General features: G+C 48.3%; 1 protein-coding gene across 1 annotated transcript; it reads left to right on the forward strand.

Moving 5' to 3' along the window:
- Positions 1-214: 214 nt before the first annotated feature.
- Positions 215-22282, forward strand: YTHDF2 (YTH N6-methyladenosine RNA binding protein F2). The gene is made up of 5 exons (XM_080379111.1): positions 215-475; positions 738-762; positions 1157-1236; positions 5461-7041; positions 21347-22282. Exons 1-5 carry the CDS (start codon positions 449-451, stop codon positions 21368-21370), a joined length of 1737 nt encoding a protein of 578 aa, XP_080235237.1. The 5' UTR covers positions 215-448; the 3' UTR covers positions 21371-22282.
- The last annotated feature ends 831 nt before the right edge of the window (positions 22283-23113 follow it).

Here is a 23113-nt window from a genome sequence, read left to right on the forward strand (position 1 = left end):
GCAGCCGGGCCTCGATTTGCCGTTTTTTGCCGGAGAAGCGCGGCGGGGCGGCGGGCGCGCCTGGCCCTTTAAGAGCGGCCCCGCACACACACGCCCGGCCGAGCGGCGGCGCCGATCCCGCCGGTCCTCCACCGGCCCGGCATGCACAGCGCTCCGCCCCCCCCTTCCCCCCCCTCCCGCCATTGTGCCTGGGAGCGCGGGGCGCGCGCGCGGTGCCGCGTGACGCCCGGGGAGCGCGTGTGGGCGCGAGGCGGCGGGCCTGGGCCATAGACGCGGGCCGGAAGGAGAGGCGAGGGGGTGGCTAGAGCGTCGCCCCAGCCAGGCAGCCGCCGCGGGCGAGTCGGAGTCCGCCAGGCAGCCGCGCCGCGCCCGCGCCCGGACAAAGCCGCCGCCGCCCGCCGCCCCGCCCCGCCCCACCCCGCCCCGCCAGCAGCCCCGCCGCGGAGCCATGTCGGCCAGCAGCCTCCTGGAGCAGGTAGGAACCCCGCCGCCACCGCCCGGCCTTCCCCCTCGCCGCGCCGGGCCTGGTCCGCTAGGTGAGGCCGCGGCTCGGGGCCTAGTGGCGGGGGCGCGGGCCGGGCCGGGCGGCGGCGGCGGCCTCCCCCCCGCCTCCCCGCCCGCAGGGCCGCGCCTCCATTGTGCTGCGGCGCGGCCGGGCCCCCAGCCCGCCGGGGGCCGCCTCGCCCCCCTGACTCACCGCTCTCCCTCTCTCTTTCCACGCCGCGCCGCCGCGCCAGAGACCCAAGGGCCAAGGCAACAAAGGTGAGAGCCCGGGGGCGGCGGGGGGGCCCGGGGGCGGCGGGGAGGCCCGCGGGAAGCAGCGCCTTTGGGGAGCGTGCCCGCGAGGGAGGCACGGGGAGGATCCCCCCCGCAGTCGGCGGGGCATGGCCTCGCCTCCCCGCGCCTTCCCGCAGCGGCGTGGCTGCCAGGAAAACAAACCCTGGGCTGGGACGCCCGTCGCCGTGTCCGGGGCTGCGGAAAGTTTGTGTTCAGGGTGTTTGTGCAGCGGTGGAGTGGCTTTCCGCTACCCGCTGGGCTACGTGTGGTGTATTAGAACGAGGGGGAGCTAGTTATGAGGTTTGTCTCGTAAATAAGCTGGCAAAATGTTCGAGTTTATCGGCAGGGTTCTTTCTAACGTGCCGCATCTCTTCCTCAGTGCAAAACGGATCTGTGCATCAAAAGGATGGGTTAAACGATGATGACTTTGAGCCCTACTTGAGTCCCCAGGCTCGGCCGGTGAGTAGGCGTACCTGCTAACGGGTAGGAAGCACCAGGAGCCCGGTGGCTTCCCGCTGCTCTCTAGTGAAGGCAGCTGTGCATCCTTGTGTTTCCCCATCTCCACTGCTTGCATTTTGGTGTTTGCCAGCTTCCTTGCCATTTTATACATGCTTTTTTCCAGGCAGAAAACACTGAATGCTGTTAGGTTGAGGTGGGGGGAGGTATAAAGGTTTTTAAAACTTCTCAAGGGTGTAAGGACTTCTGACAGTTGATGTTCAGCTCTTTTTGTCAATGTAACTGTCTCGAAGTTACAGTTTCTGCTGTTTCATTTTTAGTGTTATGACCTTGTTTCCTTGCTGGTTTCTGGCTCTTCACACTGTACGAGGAGATGCACTACACTGAGTGGTGAAATTGCCTCGCACAATGCAGTTACGTGCCGAGGGCTTTTGGAGGATACCGTCAGTGTTCTTCCCTCTCTACCGCGTGAACTGAAAATGTGTCTCATGGGGTTTTCTGTATTTTTCATCAAAAAGACCTACAGAACACACATGTGCTAAAGGCTGTTAAGACTTCTTGAGAGCTTCAGTTAGAAGTTGAGCTGGAGAGCTTGCGATCAGCTGCTGAAAGCCAGTCTTCCAGCTACTTTTCCTCTTAACTTTCTATTTATGATTAGCTCCACTGGTAGCTGTTTTTTGTTTGTTTTTCTTAATGAGCAGTAGGAGAGTGACACTTAACAGATGGAGTTCAGCTGATTAGGTGGTACAAGTTAGCATTCTAGATAAACATCTGTAGTGGCACTGGAGCAGTTAGTTCATTCTCAGCATCTCTTTCCTCTCCAGTTGTGATTAGTAAAAATAAGCTGTTCTGGTTTTCTCTATCTGTATTTTTTGATCGTTTTTACTAGTCAACTTATTATTTTTTTTCATAGAACAGTGATGCATGTTTTATTGGAACACAGGAACAGGTTTCTGTCTCAGTTTCTTGTTGAAAATCTTTGGGTGTTTTCCTACTTTGTGCTGAAGATTTGAGACTAGATATTCTTTTAAGGTCCTGTCAGATGTTCATAATCTTCAGAATTCAGTCTGTCCATTAAGATAACTTGCTGCATTCAGCTCCCTAAAAAGTTACAAGCCTAAATTCCACCTGCATAGGGCAAGAGAGTGTGATTACTTTCTCAAGTCTTGAATAAAACTGGGTACTTTCCTCGTAGCTATCAACTAATGGTGAGTTTTTTTCTATCCCAGAAATTAACATTGCCAAATTCCAGCTTCCTTGTGAATGTAGATGTATTTCCTGCAAAGTGTAGCTTTATTTAAATCTAAAGAGAACGAAGGTTGCTGTAATGTTAGAAGCAACATGATATTTTACCCTGTTTTGTGTGTTTGATGAAGAACTTCTGAATATTTAGTTTCTTTTTGCTTGTCATACTGGTAAAAATAGGTTTTAAAAATAAGGAAGTGATTGGAGCATGCCCCAGGAGGCAGAGCAGAGCTGTTGCTCTAGAAATTCAGCAGGAGTGAGGTGAAACAGCCATGTTAACTTTGAATGGAACTTTAGGGCAACTTGTATCTCACTTTCTCACCATGTTGTGTCGCATGTCATCTCTCATCCGTGTTTTGACACTGGATATAATAGAAAACAAAACCCTGGGGTTCAGTCTAGAGAGGGCTGTGGTTCTTCTGAGCCAACCAGCCAGGCTCAAAACCACAAAGGTGTCGAAGCGTGCACCTTTTTTTCTGAAGGTGGGAAAGGGAGTTACAGATACGGCTCTGAAAAGTAAATTAGATGAGTAACACCAGTGCTTTCTGAAATTGCTTTTTGAACTCTCCACACAAGCATGAGGTAACCATGTTGTAGAGTTTCATGGCTCTTCATTCAGGAGCTTGCTGTTTCAGGTGCAACTTTTAGTAGCTTGTCAGCCTAGTAAATTAGGTTACTGTGTATTTTAAAGCTCAGATACACAGTAAGTCATTCTTCAGCAGTTTAAAAACCAAGCTTAACAGCAACAGTAAGCTTAAACCCTGGTTCTAGTCTGAGGTGAAGAGGAATTGTGAATTTGAGGAAATAACTGTACAAAAATTCTTGGTCATTGCAGAGAATTAAAAGCTGGTGACATTTTATTTGCATGCTAATCAGTAACTGTGTCGGTTGTGCGAGTGCAGGGTAGCAGTGCGAGGTGGGGTGTTTGGTAGCAAAGTGTAGTTCTAGACATTCAGGTAGGGAACAGGAGCAAGCCTGTTTTGAATCTGCTTTGAGCTGGCTGTGCTCAGCTGTTGTTCAGCTCCTGTGCTCCCTTACTACGTGAGTGTGGGTGGTGAATACTTCACAGGTAAGAGTTTAATGCAGGCTGCGTTAAAATGTCTCGTGAAGTTAAACATATAATGGCATGTAAGAAAATATTTTGAGGGGACAAGGGGACAGGTTTTAATCTGAGAGTGATGTGTTCCATGTGCTTTGAGGGAGAAGCCTGCGGAGAGAAAACGTCTGCTCTGCCTGCTGGGCTCAGGTTTTAGGGGTGGGTCAGCACGTTTATGTTCAGGTAAAGGCAATTTCCAGGAGTCTACATTGTCACTCCTATAAATGAAGGCGTTATCTTTTGAAGAGACTTTGCTGGTTCAAAATAATAATTTTTTTTTTAAGTTCCTTCATTTGCCTTACAAATTAGTGTCAGTATTTGTGCCCTTGGAAGATTGAGCCCTGAAGACTGTTCGTTGGTGTGGGTTTAGCAGGTCTGAGTTCCTCAGTTAGCAAAACTGTATCCTGGGTAAGAGTTCTGTTACTAATTTGCTCTTGAGATCCCTTTGGGAAAACAGAAAGTGTCTCTGCGTTTTTGTGCATTCACACCATGAAATACCACAGAAAGCTTTTTGGTGTTTTATACAACAGAACAAACCTTGTCTCTGAAGACATTATGTTAAATAATTCCTATTAATTTTTGTAAAGTTGGGGCTGGATTAGCCCCAGACTGTTGCTCTCAGTGGAAGGTGGAGTGGCAAACCCAACTATTTCTGGAGGGTGCCAGAGCCATCTTTAGAGCCTCCGTAGATTTCAGTATGGCATGAAGTCCTTTGGGAGCTGCAGTTGGCACGTGAAAACATGATTCAACAAAACATTGTAGTAGAGCCTGCTGCAAGCCAAGCTTTTAAATGGGAACTGAACCTGACTTTCATCTCATCTGCATCGGGCTGACATGTAAGCGGCTGTGTAGCGTGAGGCTGTCTGCACACAGGTTCAAATTACTGGATGATAATGTCCATTAGTGTGGCTTTAACTGCTCCCCGGAGGGGACATTGGTTTGAATGAAAAATGACAGACTTTTTCATGTAAGCAAATCTTGGTGATGTCTGAGAGTTCCCTAATTGTAAAATGAGGCATTTGGTTTTGTAACCTAAAGGCTGCTTGGATGTTAAAAGGGAGACCAAGGCATGGAGTGGCTTTTTTTTTTTCTCCTCTCTGAATCTGAAGCCTGGTTCCTTGTGCAGCTGCTGTCACCATGCTATGAAAGGTTCCTATTGAAACCTTATTGATTACTCCCCGTTTTCAGGTATTTTTTTTTTAGTATGTGCCCGCAGCACTGGAGCAGTTTGTGTTTTGAGGAGTAGGCTTTAAATCCCTGTTTAATTGCAAGTTCTTGGAATATTATGAGCTCTGAAACTTTAAATTGTGGGGATAAAGCTGTTCTCATGGGTAATAAGTTTAAGGAAGGCAATTAGGAACACTCATGATTTTGGCAGTGTACTTCCACTGGGTCTTTTTTTCTCCATATTCCACTTCCCTCTGCATCCTTCACCCAAACTCTCCCTCAAGCAGCAGGATAAGGGTTGATGAGTACGTTATACAGACAAGAAAAGCCCTCGTTGGTAGTAGCTACGAAAAGATGATGATAATATTTGGATGCTAGATAAGATACTGTTTTTATAGCCTGAGCAGGAGCTCTAGGGCAATCTGCTGTCCGGTCCCACATCATGCATCACGATCACAATGCGTTCCCATCTCAGCATGGGAAGCTTGCTAAGTAAGCCTTTGTGTTTCACCGTTCTGGCAACGGAACAGTTTTTAGAGCACTCCTAACAAAGGCAGTATTTCAAGGCCAGGCCTGTTTATCTGCCCAGCCCTAAGGTAGGGAGGGGTGGGGCACGGGAAGTCTTAAGATGGCTTTTTATTCCTGGTCCCTTGAAATTTGTTCAACTCATTCTAACTATTCAGTGCTTATTTCTTTTTTTTTTTTTTTTTTTTTTTCAGAATAATGCATACACTGCAATGTCCGATTCCTACTTACCAAACTACTACAGTCCCTCCATTGGATTCTCCTACTCCTTAGGCGAAGCTGCCTGGTCTACGGGGGGTGACCCACCCATGCCCTACCTAACCTCTTACGGACAGCTGAGCAACGGGGAGCCTCACTTTCTCCCAGACGCGATGTTTGGGCAGCCGGGGGCCCTTGGCAGCACTCCATTTCTTGGGCAGCACGGCTTTAACTTCTTTCCAAGTGGGATTGACTTTTCGGCTTGGGGGAATAACAGTTCTCAGGGACAATCCACTCAAAGCTCTGGCTATAGTAGCAATTACGCCTATGCCCCTAGCTCGCTGGGTGGAGCCATGATCGACGGGCAGTCTGCCTTTGCTAACGAGACGCTGAACAAAGCTCCTGGCATGAACACCATCGACCAAGGGATGGCAGCTCTGAAGCTGGGCAGCACAGATGTTGCGAGCAGCGTCCCAAAAGTCGTCGGTTCCGCTGTCGGTAGCGGATCCATTACCAGTAATATCGTGGCATCTAACAGTTTGCCTCCAGCTACTATCGCTCCTCCCAAGCCGACCTCCTGGGCTGACATTGCTAGCAAACCGGCTAAGCAGCAGCCCAAGCTGAAGACCAAGAATGGCATTGCAGGGTCAAGTCTTCCACCGCCTCCAATAAAACATAACATGGATATTGGAACTTGGGATAACAAAGGGCCGGTGGCAAAAGCCCCGTCACAAGCCTTAGTTCAGAATATTGGTCAGCAGCCAGCCCAGGGGTCCCCCCAGCCTGTGGGTCAGCAGATCAATAACAGCCCACCGGTGGCACAGGCTTCGAGCGGGCAGCAGCCCCAGCCGCTGCCGCCGCCGCAGCCAGCCCAGCTGCCTGTGCCGCAGCAGACGGCCCAGCCCACTCGCTGGGTTGCCCCCCGTAATCGCGGCAACGGGTTTGGTCAAAATGGAGTGGACGGTAATGGAGTGGGACAGTCTCAGGCCAGTTCTGGTTCTGTTCCTTCCGAGCCGCACCCAGTCTTGGAGAAGTTGAGATCCATCAACAACTACAACCCCAAGGATTTTGACTGGAACCCAAAACATGGCCGGGTTTTCATCATTAAGAGTTACTCTGAGGACGATATCCACCGTTCCATTAAATATAACATCTGGTGCAGTACAGAGCACGGCAACAAGAGACTGGATGCCGCCTATCGCTCCATGAATGGGAAGGGCCCTGTTTACTTACTGTTCAGTGTCAACGGTAGCGGTCACTTCTGCGGAGTAGCAGAAATGAAATCTGCTGTGGACTATAACACGTGTGCGGGTGTGTGGTCCCAGGACAAGTGGAAGGGACGTTTTGATGTCAGGTGGATTTTTGTGAAGGACGTTCCCAACAGCCAGCTGCGGCACATCCGCCTAGAGAACAACGAGAATAAACCAGTGACCAACTCCAGGGACACTCAGGAGGTGCCTCTGGAAAAGGCTAAGCAGGTGTTGAAAATCATTGCCACCTACAAGCACACCACCTCCATCTTTGATGACTTCTCACACTATGAGAAACGCCAAGAGGAGGAAGAAAATGTTAAAAAGGTAACTTGTTTGTCTGTCTTGGTGAAGTCCTGCGGGGCAGGAGATGGAAGAGGGCTGCCTTACGCTGTACTAAATCCGGGGTGTGAAGACATGGGCTTCTGAGCAAGCTTGGTGGGCATCAGTTGGCCTTTTGGCTAGCTGCGTGCTCACACATGGAACCCGCTACCCAAGTGGCAGCTCCTGTTTGGGGTGGAAATGCGTGCCAGCACCCTGGCAGAGCAGTGTGAGCAGGCTTGTCCAGGCCCTGCCTGCAGTCAACCGCCCTTCGGTTGCTCTAAATCTCAGCCTTCCCTGAGCGTGTGTTCTAAACGAAATTTATTTCTGTGCTGTTGTCAGCTCCTAGATCAGAATAGTGTAGAGGAGGAGAACAGTGGGGGGTTTGAAGGGCTGTTAGGAAACAGAGCTGGGTCTTTGAACGGCCGCCTAATCCACCCCCTACCCAAAGTGGGGTCAGCGTGACAGATGTTTCCCACCACTTGTAAAACCTCCAGGAACAGCAGTTCCTGTCCCTCCCCAGGCAATCTATTCCTACACTTAATTATCCTTCCTGTTAGAAGGCTTTGTCTAATGCCCAACCTAAATCTCCCTCACTGCAATTTAAGTCCATGAGTGCTTGTCCCCTCTCCGGTGGGCACGGAGCAGATCATTCCGTTCCTCCTCACAGTGAGCTTGGTTGTACGTGAATCTGGTGGGCTGCTTGCATGGGCGCTGCCCGGGAGCATGGCACGTGAGCCATGCTTGCCACCTGCCCGCAGCTGCGCTGGGTTGCTGCATGGCTCTGTCTGCTCGAAGCCTGCTGTCATCATTGATTCATTATGGGAGGATTGCTAATTGGCAATTCTGCCCGAAATTCAGTGACCAGTGGGCCTCGAATCATACTTGGGTACAGCTGTGTTAGTCACCTGTGGCTGACCTTCCCCACAATAGGGGTCTTGCTGGGATTTTACCTAAACAGTAGTTACAAATTAGCATCAGCACAGCTTTCTAGTAGTTTGCCAATTTTCTGATGATCCCTTTAGCTTTGGCAATGGGGAATTTTCCACCCAAGGGTTGAAGAACAGAATTGGGAGCTGCAGGTGCTCACAATGACAGTGAATTTTTTTAATATCTTTTACTTGGAGCATTGTCTGTATAAATAGCATCACCCATACACAAAGGTGGTCGCATTTTGCATCTGATACTGTACCACTTAGAGCGCTTGAAGAAAATCTGTAAGGGAGGAATACATTGCAAGATGTGGAGGTGTAAACTTGATTTTTGTGAAAGCCTGAATATTTTGCGTGACTTCACATCCTAAAATTGTTCCATTTGGTATCCAGCTGTACTGAAGTGGGGATTTCTCTTTTACTAACTGAGGTTTTGAATGTAATCAGAAACCTGGTCTGTGCAGGACATCTTCGGAAGTGTGCAGGACTTCGCGTATGCCTCAGATCTGACTTGAAGGAGGAGCAGTTTGCACTGTGAGAGGGGCAGACCTTGGCACAGTGGGAGGAGGCAAGGGAGCGGGGGAATGTTGCTGCTAGGCGAGGGATGGATGGAGGATGTGGAGAGGTAATACTGGCTAAATACAAGCAGGCAGCAAGCAGAAGGAAGAGCAACAGAGCGGGGAAACGCTGAGGGAAAAGTGGACGAACTGATAGTCTCTTCTGCAGGAAAGCTGCTGTGTTTGCAAGTTGTTTGTAATGTCAGAAGATCAGTACAATACTAAAAATGGCTTAGCAGTTTTCTTAAAACTGTAAACTGTCTCTATTCATCTTTCCAATTGCATTTTGAGGTCCCCTCTCCTTTCTTCAGTTTCTCTTGAGAGACGTGCTAGTGCTTGAGGGTCAGAAGCAGAAATGGTAGCTGATAGATGCCAAGTGCGCCAGCATCTCCTTTCTAAATGATGTTTGAGTTGATTTGGTGTGGCAATCCAGCGCAGAAGTGGTTGATTAGGAAAACTTGTTCTTTGAAAGGGAACTTCGTCATATCTCTCTGGAATTCATAGTCAAGGAGGGAGTCTTGTAGATACAAAACAGTTGGTGTTTGCTTTTTACCATTTACTCACTCTGTTGCATGCTCAGGGCCCCTGCCCTGTAACATCCGGCACGGAGGAAGTGACTTGGTCTTACAGCAACAGTTTGACCTCCTCAATTGCTCCCTGACGCAGCCTTGAAGATGGTTGAGGTTTCTCTTAACTGCTTTTTCATGGTTTCATTGAGAAGCAGTTGGTTTTGCTCAAGGAGGGTTTTGTGTTTGGGTTGGTTTTTTTCCTGGAGTGAATGCTGATGGTTACCCTGGCACTGTGGGTGGGGAAAAAAAGCCCAAGCCATGCTATGTCTGCCTTGAAGCGTCAGGTAATCACCTGGATTAAAAAATACATCAGAAAACAGAGCTGAGGTGCTGGAAAGTTAAAATGCTGCTGTGGTGCAGCACCCTGCCTGCGGTCTGTCAAGCTGCTTTTGTGTTGGGGAAATCCCATTGCTACCAGCTCTTTGTCTCTGCTACCAGTCTTTGGATGGCAACAATATGTTAATGTTCTGCATTCCTGTTCCTTCAAGCTTAAATGTCTCAAGGTTTGGCTTGTTTTGAACTTTTAGCAAGCTGCAATTGTTTCACTTGGCTTCAACTTGCCTAAACCTTTGTCTGATTTGCAGTTTGATTCCTGCTCGCTACCCGAGCAGATGGACAAGCTCTTGTGAAAGTCTGGAAACTCTTGAATAATCTTTTATACTTCTCACTGTTAGAGTCACTTCTTCAGAATTCCCTAAAATAGTTCCAGGAAATCATATGAAAAATGCTGTGCTTGGTATTTGTGCTGTTCTCGTTGGCCGGCGAAGGAAGGTAGACAAGTCAGTGTTGAAAACACTTGAAATCATGCTCTTATTTGTCCTTTTCTGTTGCCTGTGCCCATCTTGTCCTCAGAGGCTAATCTCCATTTCTCTCAAGTGGCTTGCTTTGCTCTACTAATCCAGCTTTTTAAAAGGTTTGGATGTTCTCCTGACCCAAAATGATGAAGCTGACTCCGGTGTGATCCTACCTGGAGTAGCTGAGGACTTCCTGAAACCTGTAACAGCTGCTTTTATGGTAGAGCATGTCACCAACTTCTGTCCTGTAAGAGCTGTTTTATCTTTGGGAAAAAAAAGAAAAAAAACAACCCAAAACAAGAACAACAACCACCTCTAGCCCATAGCAGTACACTTGTATTTCTAGGAATCTTGCAGACCTCAGTGTAAAGATCCTAGATTGTGATCTGCTTGCATGCAGAAGGTTAACAGCATGTGTTTTGTGGGAAAGCAATGAATGTATAAACTCTTCAGAGAAGTTTATCATTGTTCTTTCTCCTGTTGCCTTGCCCAGGGTTGGGTACTTGGCTACTTGCAGGTTGCAGGGATTTTAGGAAGGCTATCCCATGAAAACCAGTCCTGTCCTGTCCCTTCCAGGACCAGAGTGCTCAGTTGTCAAGTTTGCAGTTGGTAGGAGACACTTCGAGCAGGGACCTCAGTGCCAGTTGAGTCAGGATGAGCTGTGCAGGATGGGGTGGGTTTTTGTGGGTTTTTTTTTTCGTGCTGAGGTATATACCAGCCCTGAAACAGAAAGGTGTGATTCGTCATACTGGAGCTATTATTTCCAGAAATGTGCTGCTTTGTCTCAGGTGACACCATCTGGTGGTTAAAGGAGTATTAATAGTGGCAAGTGTCCCTGCCCCCCCTTAGAAGATATGATTTAAGGGGCAAAATTAAGTGGTGTTACATGAGCCTGTTTGAAACTGGCAGACTGTTTCACAGTTGCTGTAAAAAAGGAATGCTTGCTGATGCATTTTGTAAAGCTCTTTATTTCTTCCTAATTTGTAACTTCCGAGGGGAGGAGAGAACTTATTTCCTGTAGGGTGAGCTAGCACTTCTTTCTCCCACTGTTACAGTCATCCTGGCTAGTGCTGCATTTGCTTTGGCTTTACCGTATGCAGCAGGCCAGTGTTGCTGACTACAAGATTCAATTCCTGGATACTGCACGTCCAGGCGAAGCCAGCTTACCTGTGGCACCAAGGGAACACTCCTTGACCTCGTACAGTTCCTCTCAGCCCGTGGTCCCGAGGCTATTTGCTCTTTTCTGCTCCACATCCTGGCCCTAGCGAAGTGAATCGACTGACTCACCAGGACAGAACTTCCTTGCCGCAGATACCCTCTGCTGTTCAGCAGTGCACATGGTTTCTCTCAGTTTGTTTCCAGGACTTTTAAATCCTGTACATCTGTATCCATGCTCATATATTTGCTCAGTAATAGAGGAAATGGAAACCATACTGCTTATTCTAGTAGTTTGGGACTGGCTGTTTGACGTAAGGAGTGCTTTGTGCTTAGATATTTTTAAGCCAGCACTACAAAGCCCTTAACAGCATTCTCGTGTATTTTTGGTTGCATTCTAGCTTTGTTTAAAGGCAGGAGAAAACTGGAGGGGAAGGCTTTTAGATCTGGCTGGTGCTCTAATCTGTGTTTTCCTCTGTAAGGCAGGGGGCTTTGTTTCCTCATCCCTAAAACAGGAGCAGCTGGGAGCCATTTCACTGCAACTGAAGTGGAAGTTGAGTGGTGGAAGGGCGAGCCTGTTGCACTTGCCTCAGAGCCCTGCCTCTCGCTGTTAACACCTTGTTAGCAGTCTTTAAAATAATATTTTAATGTGACATTTTGTTAATATTATAAAACAGTAAAATACAACGTTTAAAGTTGACTTGCTGAAGTTGGTTCGAGGACCTGTTGAGATGCACTGTTCAAAATAATTTTTTTGAGGACTGGTGATGGGATTTGAAGCTGTTCTTCTCTAGTCACTGAGCCAGACAGACACGGTGAGGAGGTTTTGCACCTCGTACAGGTATGGCCTTAGGCAGAGGGAGCTTATTTCATGGCCTGTTCTAGGGAGCTGGTTCCCAACTCACTTGTTGGCACTTAGTGTGAGCAAAGCTCTGTGCTCCCTTCCATCCAGGTTATCTTCACGTTGGCTGGGTGATTTCAGCTCTAAGTTGCAGAATACTCCAAACTGATCGTTCTTATAAATATGTTAATTGCATTCATTATGAACATACTAATGACTTCAAATGAATATCTTAAATTAAAAAAAAAAAAACCACAACTGTACTTCCTTCAGCAGCCAAGTTGAAATTGCATGTGTGTGGCAGATTCCCTAGAAACGAGGTGGAGGGTTTGGTGCGTGAGAATGGAGTGTGTAAGATGTCAGCAGCAATGGCTGCTTCCCCCCATCCCCCCCCACCAAGCGTTCTGGCTAACTCGCCAGCACTGAGGTTAATAGCTATGACCCAGGCGTTGTGGTTTGAGTTATTTTATTAACAGCTACTTCTCCAGGAAAAAGTAGTTTTCCTTAGAAGATAAGTATTTGCCAGCAGTTCTGTTCAGTGAAAGCACCAGGGCTGGTCCTGCGCAGTTCCCTGGGTTTTCTGTCTGGTGCAGAAGTTCAGTGGGTCACAGGACGTTGCCGAAAGCTGATTAGGATCCCGAGAAGACTGTTGAAGTGCATTGATACATGAGCTTGTATATATGCAATACATCAAGAATAGCTTCATGCACAGTGTTACTCACTTGTTCTTAATGAAAATGTAATTCTGCAAGGGTTTGTTGTCTGAAAGAAGTGGCTTTCTTTTCTGTCTCCTTTGAAGTATTGTGTGACAGGTATTTGTTGGGAAGCTTCTTGTTCTATTCTGTGCAATTCTTTTTGCCACAATTACTAGAGTCCTCTCGTTTTCTTGGATGCTCTTGTTTGTACCTGGTAGTGATTGTACTATCTTATGCTTTTGCATTAATAAACCAGTTCCTTAATGGTGCAAAATGCTGGATGCTTGCCAAGCTAGAACAGTGCCACCCTGCTTTTACTGTAGCAAAGTTACCCAGGGAAGTCTCTGTTAACAAGGATTGTCATTATCCAGGCTGATTACGGGGATAGAGAGTTGATTGGAGCTCCTTCCAGTGACTAGCGCCCAGTGTGAGGCTTTTTAATTGGTGTATCAGTCATGTCATATTGCGTTTGGGCAGTTAATAATAAAGTGCTTCGATTTTCGTAAACTGTTCTTCAGCAAGGACTCGGAAATGAAGACTGTGTTTCTGGTTCCATATCATTAGAACTTTTTTATTAAAAGGATGATGCTGAGCTTTTTTTGTGGTTAACTGCAGAGCTATTTCTTGTAATGTAATACCAGTTTAGAAGACTTAGATAAAATCTACCTAAAAACCCTTGTATTTTGTTTCTAATCTTTAGGGGAAAAGAAACCACACTACTTTAGTTTCCTTCCCTGTGTGTATCTGTACACACAGGGAAGGCTCTGTTTTCTCAGCCCTGTTGTTTGTAGTGTGATGCCATCTCCTCTAAAATGACTTCAGAGAATTTCTCATCATCACTTGCAAACTCTTAAGAAATCTTAAAGTCCTGCTCATCAACCTTCTGGCTGGTGCAAGCCAGCCTGATTTGGGGTTCAGCTGATTAGAGTGCCATGTTCTTGATATATTAAAGGAAGAAACAAAAAAAAAAGTTGAAATATGAAGCTGTGTTCCAGTGAATACTGCTTTGTGTTCCCTTTCAAGTGGCAATAAAATGAGGGTGTACACAAATGGCTATAGGGAGTTCATGAATTCAGCTCTTCATGGTTGACAGAAGTAGGCAAATGGATCTCCTCTTATCCTTTTATAATACGGAATACTGTGATGTGTTGTAGCATGAAGTATTTCTTCTGCATTATTTGGGATGGAGGTAGTATTTTAGCCTCAAACACAAGAACAGCTGCAGTGGGTCAGACCTTAAGTCTGTGTAGTGTCATGTTGCATCTCTTGTGGCTGCAAGGTCTGCAGGACTCAATAGAGACCCTGCTTAAGCATCTTTGCTCTTTTTCCAGGTAGAAAGCTCCATGTGCGGCTAACAATAACATGGTCAAGCACAAATGTCTGAAAGGGCAGTACAAGCACATATTTATCCATCTCTGAAGGTTTTCCTTACACTTCACAATTTGTGGCTCAAGAATATCTTTGACCCGGAGGATGTATCTTTAGTAGCTCATGATTTCGCTTGTTGTCCACAGGAATTTGATGCCTTTCTTGAGCATGCTCAGGATCCTGTGGCAGCAGGATCTTCAGCTTAATTACATCATGTAGGGAAACACATCTTTTTGGTTTGCTTTGTCTGCCTCGTGATACTCCCTAGTTTTTGCACTGGAAGGGGTGGTGAGCAGTTGATTTCAATGTCCTCTCTGTGTCTGCTCTTTTACAGTTGTCTCTCTTCCAGGCTTGAGAGCTAGAGCACCGTGGCTGTGCAGATGGAAGCCCTTCTGCCCTTTGCTCATCCCTGTTGTTCTCCTCTAACCCTTGTCGGGTGTTCTGCGTGCCTGCAGGGATGGAGAGGAGCGGAGCTGCATGCTGCTGGGGGTAGAGGTGCTGCTTGGGTTTGTATAAAGGCACAGTGACGTGTTTGGCTCCAAGTGATGTTTACTTTTCTTGATGGTGGATGTTTTCCATGTTTCACATGGATGCGGGGGAAAAAAGCAGGGATTTGGTATGTGACTTTGAGGGTGGTTGGAGGGATGTTTTCCTGGAGTTAAAGACCGTAACCCTGGCCTCGTGTTCCTGATGGTTAATGGTCATTGCAGAGCCTGTCATCTTGGGGTCGGATGGTGATTTTTCCCACATGTCATTTGATTTATCTAAACCAGGTAGACCAAATTCACTGTAATGTTCAGCTGCTTTTTGTCACAAAGTCCTCCACTTCAGTTGGCCGCTGTTTTTATTACTCTGCATAGCTTAGTATCATCAGAAAACTTCGTCACTTTATTATTCACTCCTCTATCTAGATCTCATACGAATATATGGAACCATGAATTCTAGTGAAGCTCCACAGGTTTTCTCCACGCAAGATCATGCAGCTCTTGCGTGGCGTGACAGAGGGTGGTGCAGAGGCTTTATTAACTCTACAGCAGTGACGATTTTGAAACATCAGAGTGGAAGTCCTTCCTTTTTCTAGAGTCACGTGGCAGTCATTTTCTGGTGCTAATACTTATTGTGTGAGCTGTGATTTAAGGTAACCAAAGTAATGAAATGCATTTCATGTGAGCCTAAATGAGAAAGAATGGTGGTCTGTTTAAAAAAAAAAAAAAAAAAAAAAGCACTTTACTGTATCTGGTTTAGGTAAAGACTCTGATGTGAAGCTCAGAGTGAGCCTCTGGTAAATGCTGTCGGTATTTCAGTGCTATTTGATTAAACTTTCACATTAACTATTCCTGTTACTTTTGTCCATGCTATTAACGTTCTTTCCCACTTTGTGAGGATTTTGGTGCAGGCAGACAGGTCAGTGCCCTGCCCTGCAGTGGGAGATTGAGGTGCCCCAATGGGCAAGCGTTGGCAGACTGCAAAAAGAAAGATGGCAAGCTTCTCATCCCTTGTAGTGACAGGGAAGAATAAAGACTCCCTGGTTTAAGACAAGGAGAATTTTCTGCCTTTGTAATGACTTGAAAAGGCTTGTGGTGGTGTTATTTTGCTTCTGCTCCAAAGCCAGCAAGTTGTCCTCGCATGGAGTGCCACTGGGAGTCCTTCCCAGCTGCTCTGTGTTGCTCTTTGCTCTAAATATTCATCTATGTTCTCAGCTTTTACGCCACTCTTGTTTCCTGCACAAGTTTTGCCCTGTGGGACAAGGCTCCCTATGGGAGGGTAATTATAAATGTTTATGGAAATTGGGCTGCTTTACTCCTGCAATCAAATACGATGTTTAAGCAAGAAGAGGTACGTTCTTTGCAATTGGTTGCATCAGTTTTAAAGGTGCCTTGCAAGGTGCTAGGGAACAGTGGCATGCCTGGTGGTATCTGACAGCTGGGACCACCTTGCTTGTATAAAACCCACTGCAGGGGGAAAGTCCTGGCACTCTTCAGGTCCTCCTCACCCCTAGCCCCAAGCTATGTGCTCTGACAGGGTAACTCAGTGTCTGACATAAAGTACGTGGCTGCTGTGGCATTTACGTTCCCTGGTGTTGAGGTATATCGTGGCTTACACCTGCACCTGAGGAATTGCCTCTTGCTGTTCCATATTTATTTTCCATGAATTCATATCCTGTCTAAACAGTGAGGTGACGAGCATGTAGCAGCCCCGTGGTGTACTCGGGTTTGGAGAGGGAGCCAGAACTTCCTACCTGCCCAGCCATTCACACTCAGTGTGGTGGTAGGGGACACTCTGGTGCTTCCCACTGCCTTCTGCATTTTTGGGGACAAAGCCTGAATTGCAGGGGCTGACCAGGCACAGTTGCATCCCTGCTTGGCTCACACTTTCGCAGTGATGTGAGTTTACCCCTTTTGGGATTCCATGGGTATTTGAGTTTGCTCCGTTAGATTTTGATCTGTAAAACAAGAGTTACTTTTATTTGCCTATCTCCTGTCTTCGTTCTTGGTGGTGAGCTCTGTTATGTGAGTGGGGAGTAGGTGAAGATGTCTGACTATAACCAGATCATTATTTGATTTTTATCCCCTTTCCGAGATGAAACAGACTAGGATGTAGCTTTTATCTGTAACTCTGGCTTTCTGATGCTGACAACAGGAAAACCTCATATTTGTTTTGTAAATCATCTAGGACTTGAGGCTGTTTGTGGAGCAGAAGAGCATTATAAAGTGATGCATGGTCCATCATTTGTGCATGCCCTGAGCTGATCCTGCTGGGAGGGCAGCGCTGGGCACATTTGAGGCAGCTGGCTACTGTAACTCCTGGGTTCTAAGGCATGTCAGAAGTTTGCCTCGGAGACAGAAACACATGGAAATCCAGCAGTGTGCTTTGCTAGGATCACATCCAGTGTGCGACAGGTGGTGGTGTGAGGAGGAGGGTTCAAGCAGCAAAACGCCACGTTGTCGCAGCAAACATCGTGGGCTGTCGAACGAGGTGTCTGGTGAGAGTTGCGTGTGCGTGTCTCAAGGCTGGTATTTGATTGCGGGGTATCTCAGCCCTTTGGGGAATGATGCTGATAGCATAGACCACGCTCTAAGGAAGTGATCTCCTGCAGTTCCTTTGTGGGCAGGTACTGGGCAAGTGATACTTTTTGCTTGTAAGACTTTCTCAGTTTGAGGCTGAGACGGCTTCCTGGCCTGCCTGATGTCTGCAGGCAGCTACACCGTGCTCCAGGTCAGCTGGGTCCAAATAAACCACAGTCGGTACGCTGCCCAGCTGGGAGCCATGCTCTCGGTTGTTCTCAAGGCCCTCCCTTTAGTTTTAGTCTTCTATTTCCCTATCTGTAGTGTGGCAATAATATCCTTACCTTTGCCAGAGCAGTATTGAGGTTGAATGTTGGTTGTTAATCAGGGTAAGAGCTCTGAACAAATGTGCAGCGTTACCGCCTATTGCCATCATTTCACGGCATAAACTCTTGAGCCTTTTGTTGTTGGCTCCCCACAGTGTGAAAGATGATGTTATCTAGTCATCAGCCTTCTCCACCAGCTTGTTCAGTCGCTATTATCAGGACCTGGCTTGTGATATTGCTGCATCCCCCCCTCCGGGGACAGCGGTGATGTGACTGAAGTGGTTTAAAGCGGGATGATTGCAGAGGGCTCCTACTTGGAAATGTTTGCCTCGTGTGAGCTTGGTGCCTCTGAACACCACCAGCCCAGAAGCACGCTGGCCGTGATGTGTGGGTGTCAGCGCTCGATTGAGCCACGGCCTGCATCTTCCCAGCCACTGGTGTATCACTCTGCACTTCGGTCATTTCAGTGCTGTGGTGCTCCTGCCCCTCTGGTTGCTGAGGGGTTTGCTAGGTGGGAGATGAGTCTGAGCTGGTGTCTTTTCCTGCTGCTCCCACGTGGCTCATTAAGACATGGCCCAGGTCTAATGAAAGTGCACCTGAAGAGAATAAAACACGTTCTGATGGAATATCTCTGCCCCAACATGTAGTCCCCGGGGTGAGGGCGTGCAGATACTGCTCTGCCTTCCCCTGGGCTGTCCCTTAGCTGGGTGGGCTGTCTGTTACACCATCCCATGGCCTGTGATTTCAGAAGAGGATGAGCCAGGAAGGACAAACGTTTGTAACACTGCAGACCTTTGCTATGTGTTCTGGTAGATCTGTTTGCTTCTTTGCTATGATTTGGGTGCTCACTTGTTACTCCATAACACCCCAAGGACCAAGATGTGTTCATGTGCTGCAGTTGGGCTGGTGGATGGGACAGTGTAAAAATCCTGGCTGCCCCCTTTTCCAGGAGGAGACTGCAAGCAAGTGGGTGTGAATCTCCCAGAGAAAAGCAATGTTGAAATTAGCAGAGAGCCGTTCCTTCCCTGGCAGCAGTGCCCTTGGCAGCACCTGCTTGACCAGGCGGAGCTCTTGGCTGGCTGGCTCGGCACCTCCCGGAGCGGAGGCTTGGGCTCCTCATGGAGAGCAGGGCAGGACAGCTCGAGGTAGGTATGAAGTCAGCCCCTCGAGAGCCCGTGGCAGGTGTGGTTAGATGTCAGGCTGCCGTTTTCTGTGGCGTGCTCCTTAGGGTACTGTTGGCAGTGCTGCTGGAGGGTAGCAGTACTTCTGCACCAGTATTTCCAGGTTGAATAGCAGGAGGTTTTAAACAGTAGGCTGGGTTGAGAAGAACCAGGCTATAATCTATTCTGAAGATGTTCGCTTTGGTCCCCTCTCTAGCTTGGGGACATGGGGATATCTGCTCTAGCCTCTTCTGAAGGTGTGGCGCCTTCTGTTCTGGCACATTGGGATTTTGGGGTGGGGGTGGGGGTGTCACTTTTGCACCAAGGTTCGGTCCTGTTTCCTGCTCCGTGTTAACCATACACTGATGTCGGGAGCAGCTTCGCCCTCACAGCAGGGAGGAGTGACTAATCGTTGGCCCATCTGGTCAGCTAATGGGGTGACACTCTCAGCAGGACCCTCAGCCTCTGTCTGCAGCCAGCCCAGGACACTGGCCCTGGCCGCTGATGGAGAGGGGAGCGATTGAACCTGGCAGCCGGCTTATCCTGTGTCTGCATTGGGGAAGACGGAGGCATTAGCTCAGGCAGTTGTGGCTCCTTCCTGAAGGAATGCGTCACGTTGCCATCTGTCCTTGTTGAATGTAACGTGCTGGCTGCTGAGCCAGGCAGCAGAGAAGGAATAGGGCTTGGCACCTTCCTTCTGATTTGTGCCTTTCCCTGCAGCGCTTGTTTTACTTGGTGTTCAAGACTGGCTTTGCTTTCTACCATGGTAGTAGTTTTATTTCACTGTTGTGCAGTGGTGGTTTTTTAGCAACGGGCTCGGGCTGACTTGGTGGAGAAGAGGAGAATTTCGTTGACTTACGTGGGGCAAATATTCTTGAGGAGAACGTGTGCCTTGATCTAATCCCTCTGCCCAGAAGGCGGTCTGCGCGGTGTCGCGTGGGGCTTGCTTTGCCATCCGGCTCTTTGCCATCTCATCTGGCAGAGGAGTTGGAGCTGGAGTCTCCGTGAGCCACGGTCTGCATGTGGCTGAGGGGCTGCCACAGCCTGGGGTGTTGTTTTGGGCTGGATGCAAGGCCTTCTTTTTTGGGAAGGTTCCTAAGAATGGGTGGCTATAAGTGCTGTTAGCCTGGGATCGAAGCTTCTCGGAGACGTCCTGGATTTAGCAGTGGTGGCAGAAGACTTATTTCTTGGAGCAACCCACATGCTTCTGGCAGAGGCTGCCTGCTCCCCCCACCGGGAAGGTGCCCCTGATCACCAGGTTAAGGAGGGGTAGAGGGAAGCAGGCAGGCAGCGCTGCAGCTGCCCTAAATTTGGGGGACACAACCCTGGGCAGAGCAGCAGACTCACAGGGAAGCATCCAGAGCTGAAACAGCCGGGTGTCAGTTTCAGAGCCCTAACAGTGTCCCTTCTCTCTGAGTGACGTATGTTAACACAAGGGAAAAGCCACCTTGTCCTGCTCTGCCAGCAGGCATCTGCTGCAGGTGTTGCTCTGCTCTGGAGGCAGGATGGACCTCCTGAGACTGGCTTAGGTGGGGATTAACTCATTCCGCCTCTGAGCATGGGAGCTGGAGCCAAAATGCTTTGGGTGCTCTTCGTGCAAGAGACTTCAGACACTCACCTGTGCTCGGAGAAGATGCAGTTAAGAGACAGGGAGGAGCATCAGCCCAGAGCCCTTTAGCTGTTGACAGGTTTTATTTTTGAGCTGGTATATGATCTGGAGATGGTGCTTTGAATGTGGGCTGGACAGCATCTCTTAACCCTTTGGGGTAGCCTAGACCCTCCTCCTTGCAAAGTTTCTCTGTTAAACCCATTCAAAGCCCAGAAGAGGCTGGCCTGTGGTACGTGGCACAGGAGAGGGTAAGTCCTTGATGCCTGGGTATATTTTGCGCTGTGCTGCCTGTTCAGCTTGGTGTAACTGTTTGCCTGGATGGCGCGTTCCGTCGGTGCTGGAAGAGAGATGTGGATGAATGCCAAGGGGGTGGTAGCAGCAGTCAGCGGGAAATCCCTGTGAACCTGTTGGTTTTCAAGTGAGATGCCATTGGTAGGTTTCAGAGTTATGGGTGAGGTGTTCTGCTGGGAGCTGTGGGCTACGTCAGTCCCTGCAGACAGGCAGATGTCCCTGGGTTTGAGCTCCAGTCTGCTTTGATACCCGCATGGGGGTTCAGGTGAGGCCACGAGGTCTGTGCAACACCCGCAGCGCCTGGGGAGCTGGGCTGCCCTGCTCCGGCAGCAGCTGGGTGCAGGCAGAGCTGTGCCACACGCCCTGGCATTCATTCCTTGCTTCCTCTTTCTTCTCCCTAAAGCAGCGCTGCCTGATCCCGCAGCACTGCCAGGCCCTGCTCCCAAAGCTGCCCAAGCCTTCCCCGGCCCAGAGCTCTGCTTTGCGACGGCCGAGGTACCTTGTGGGTGCAGAGGGTCTGTGCCATGGGGTGGGGAGCTTTGCCTCCCCCACTCCCAGCACCCACTGACTGCAGCTGCAAACTCCAGTAGTGACAGACTGACTTTTTTTTTTCACCAATTCTTCCTTGGTTGGTGTGGTTTGGTTTCTTTTGTTCTCCCGTTCCTCTTTATGCTGTTAAACCTCCTGCCTGGAGCAGCCTGGTGATGTCTGTCTTGGAGAGAGTCCAGAACTCTGCTGAAGGATGCTGCCGTGAGGAAGAAGAGCAGAGCTGTGGTACGAACAGCCCTTAGAAAGCAGAAGCACAATGAGCTGGTAGACCTTGGCAGTGTAAATACATCACATTAGCCCATGCGGTTGCAATAGCTCCTTTGCAAAGGAAAATACTCTTTTCTCAGACTCTGCTCACGTGGGACAGACCCCTGTTGCAGATCCGCCTGTTGAAATGCTGATGTGTGACAGCGATGAATAAGATTGCTCTCTGCTAACAACATCTTTTTTTCTTTTGCAGGAACGCCAAGGCCGTGTCAAGTAAAAGGCTATTCCTCCCACAGAGACTGCAGCAGAGATTGCATCCCAATTATCTTTCAGAGAGAGAAAGAGCAAGCAAAAATATTCTGGAGAGAATTAGGACTTTTTTCTTAATTTCATTGACTTCAAAAAGACTCTTACAAACTTGCAGTTTAAAAAAAAAAAGTATTGGAATTTCACAAGACATAGGACATAAAAAAACAAAAACAACAAAAAAAATCCCTTCTAGGTAGAGTATAGGTAAAAACTGTCCCCTTTCTTTTGGCTTTGGTTGTGATTTCAGAGCATACGCTTTGTTTTTTGTCTTTTTACTATGTTTTTTTCGGATTTTAAAGTCCGTATGCCTTTTTTTTTCTCCTCTAATTTTTAAGCCCCGCTGCTTCCCTTCCTTCCACCCCCTCGCGCCTCCTTCCCCTGGTTTTGACATTTGCACTTGGAACACCGAGTTGTAACATCCACCATGGAAAGTGGAGTAACTTTTTTTTTTTTTTTTAATTTCCCCCTCCTGGCCTAGAAGAGGAGGAATTCTACAAGGAAATTGGGGTTTTGGCCTAAGAAGAATTGAACAGAAATTGTCCACGAGGTTGTGTCTTAAAGGTGGTTCATTTTTCTCTGACCCTTTGTTACTCAAAAGTCAAGTACTAGGAGTCCTAAGAAATGTTCTGTTCTTGTGCATTATACGGATTTACAGATTAAGTCTGGGTTAATTTGATTTCTGAAAGCTGAGAACAGCAGTAAAAAGCCTGTTTTGTTTACAGCAAAATGAATTTTGGACAAAAAAAAAGAAGAAATATTGTAAAATGTGTAGTGACTATGTTTCTTCAGTTTCTTGTTAAGCCAATGAGGAATGGGCGTTGCCTTTCTTTTCACCATTAATCACTTCTCAATAATAAACGTGAGATCCTGTTGAGCATCACTGTTGTCTGCTGCTCCCTTTTCAGCACTGCCCCTTCCTCGGCCCAGCGAGGGCACGTACCTCCCGCTTCCCCTCTGCATGGCAGCTCGGGGGGGTGCTGCTCTATCGTACCTTAAAATAATGAGCTGTGGGTTCTCCCTGGGTTTGACGCAGGGTGCTGTGACCCGTCTCCACGCAGGGTGCTGTGACCCGTCTCCAGGCATCCCAAGCTCGGTCCCAGCCCATTGGGATCGGTTGCGGTGGGGAGATATGTGGTGGTGTGGGCTGGCACCGAGCGGAGCCCCTGCCTGCCCCGAGCCAGCCCCCCCCCCCCCCCCCCAGGGTGAGCGCCCCGCCGGCCTCGCCAGCCAGGATTTGTTCCTGTTTCATGTTGGGGGTTACCTTGTTCTTTCCAGGTGTGCGAAGTGCAGGCACCCGCTTGCCTCCCCAATCACCTCCCCTGGGAAAAAACTGCTCGTGGTCAAGAAAGTAAAAAAATCCAGGTTTTCTTGTTTTGGCGGTTCGCAGGGAATAAGAGAGTCGCAAACGGATCTGAGCCAGTAACAGGACTCTTTAATTGTCAGTGGGTTGTCCTCAAGGAAAATTGTGCTATATTGAAAATATCTCAATTATTAAATCACAGTTTAGAAACATCTGGAACCAGCCAGCTGCCAGCTCTGCTCTTCTCACCTTGGGTGGAAAATCAGCCTGCCTGCTCCTTGCTTCCCCAACGCCCTGTTCCCACCCCGCGCAGGACAGCAAATACCTGCACACCCTGCATGCACTCACTGAAAACTGTGCTTAATTTTTTTTAATTTTTTTTTTTTGCTAGTTCTTGCCTCTGAGAAGCAA

This window comes from Falco punctatus (genome assembly GCF_963210335.1).
Source record: "Falco punctatus genome assembly, chromosome: 3".
Lineage (NCBI taxonomy): Eukaryota > Metazoa > Chordata > Aves > Falconiformes > Falconidae > Falco > Falco punctatus.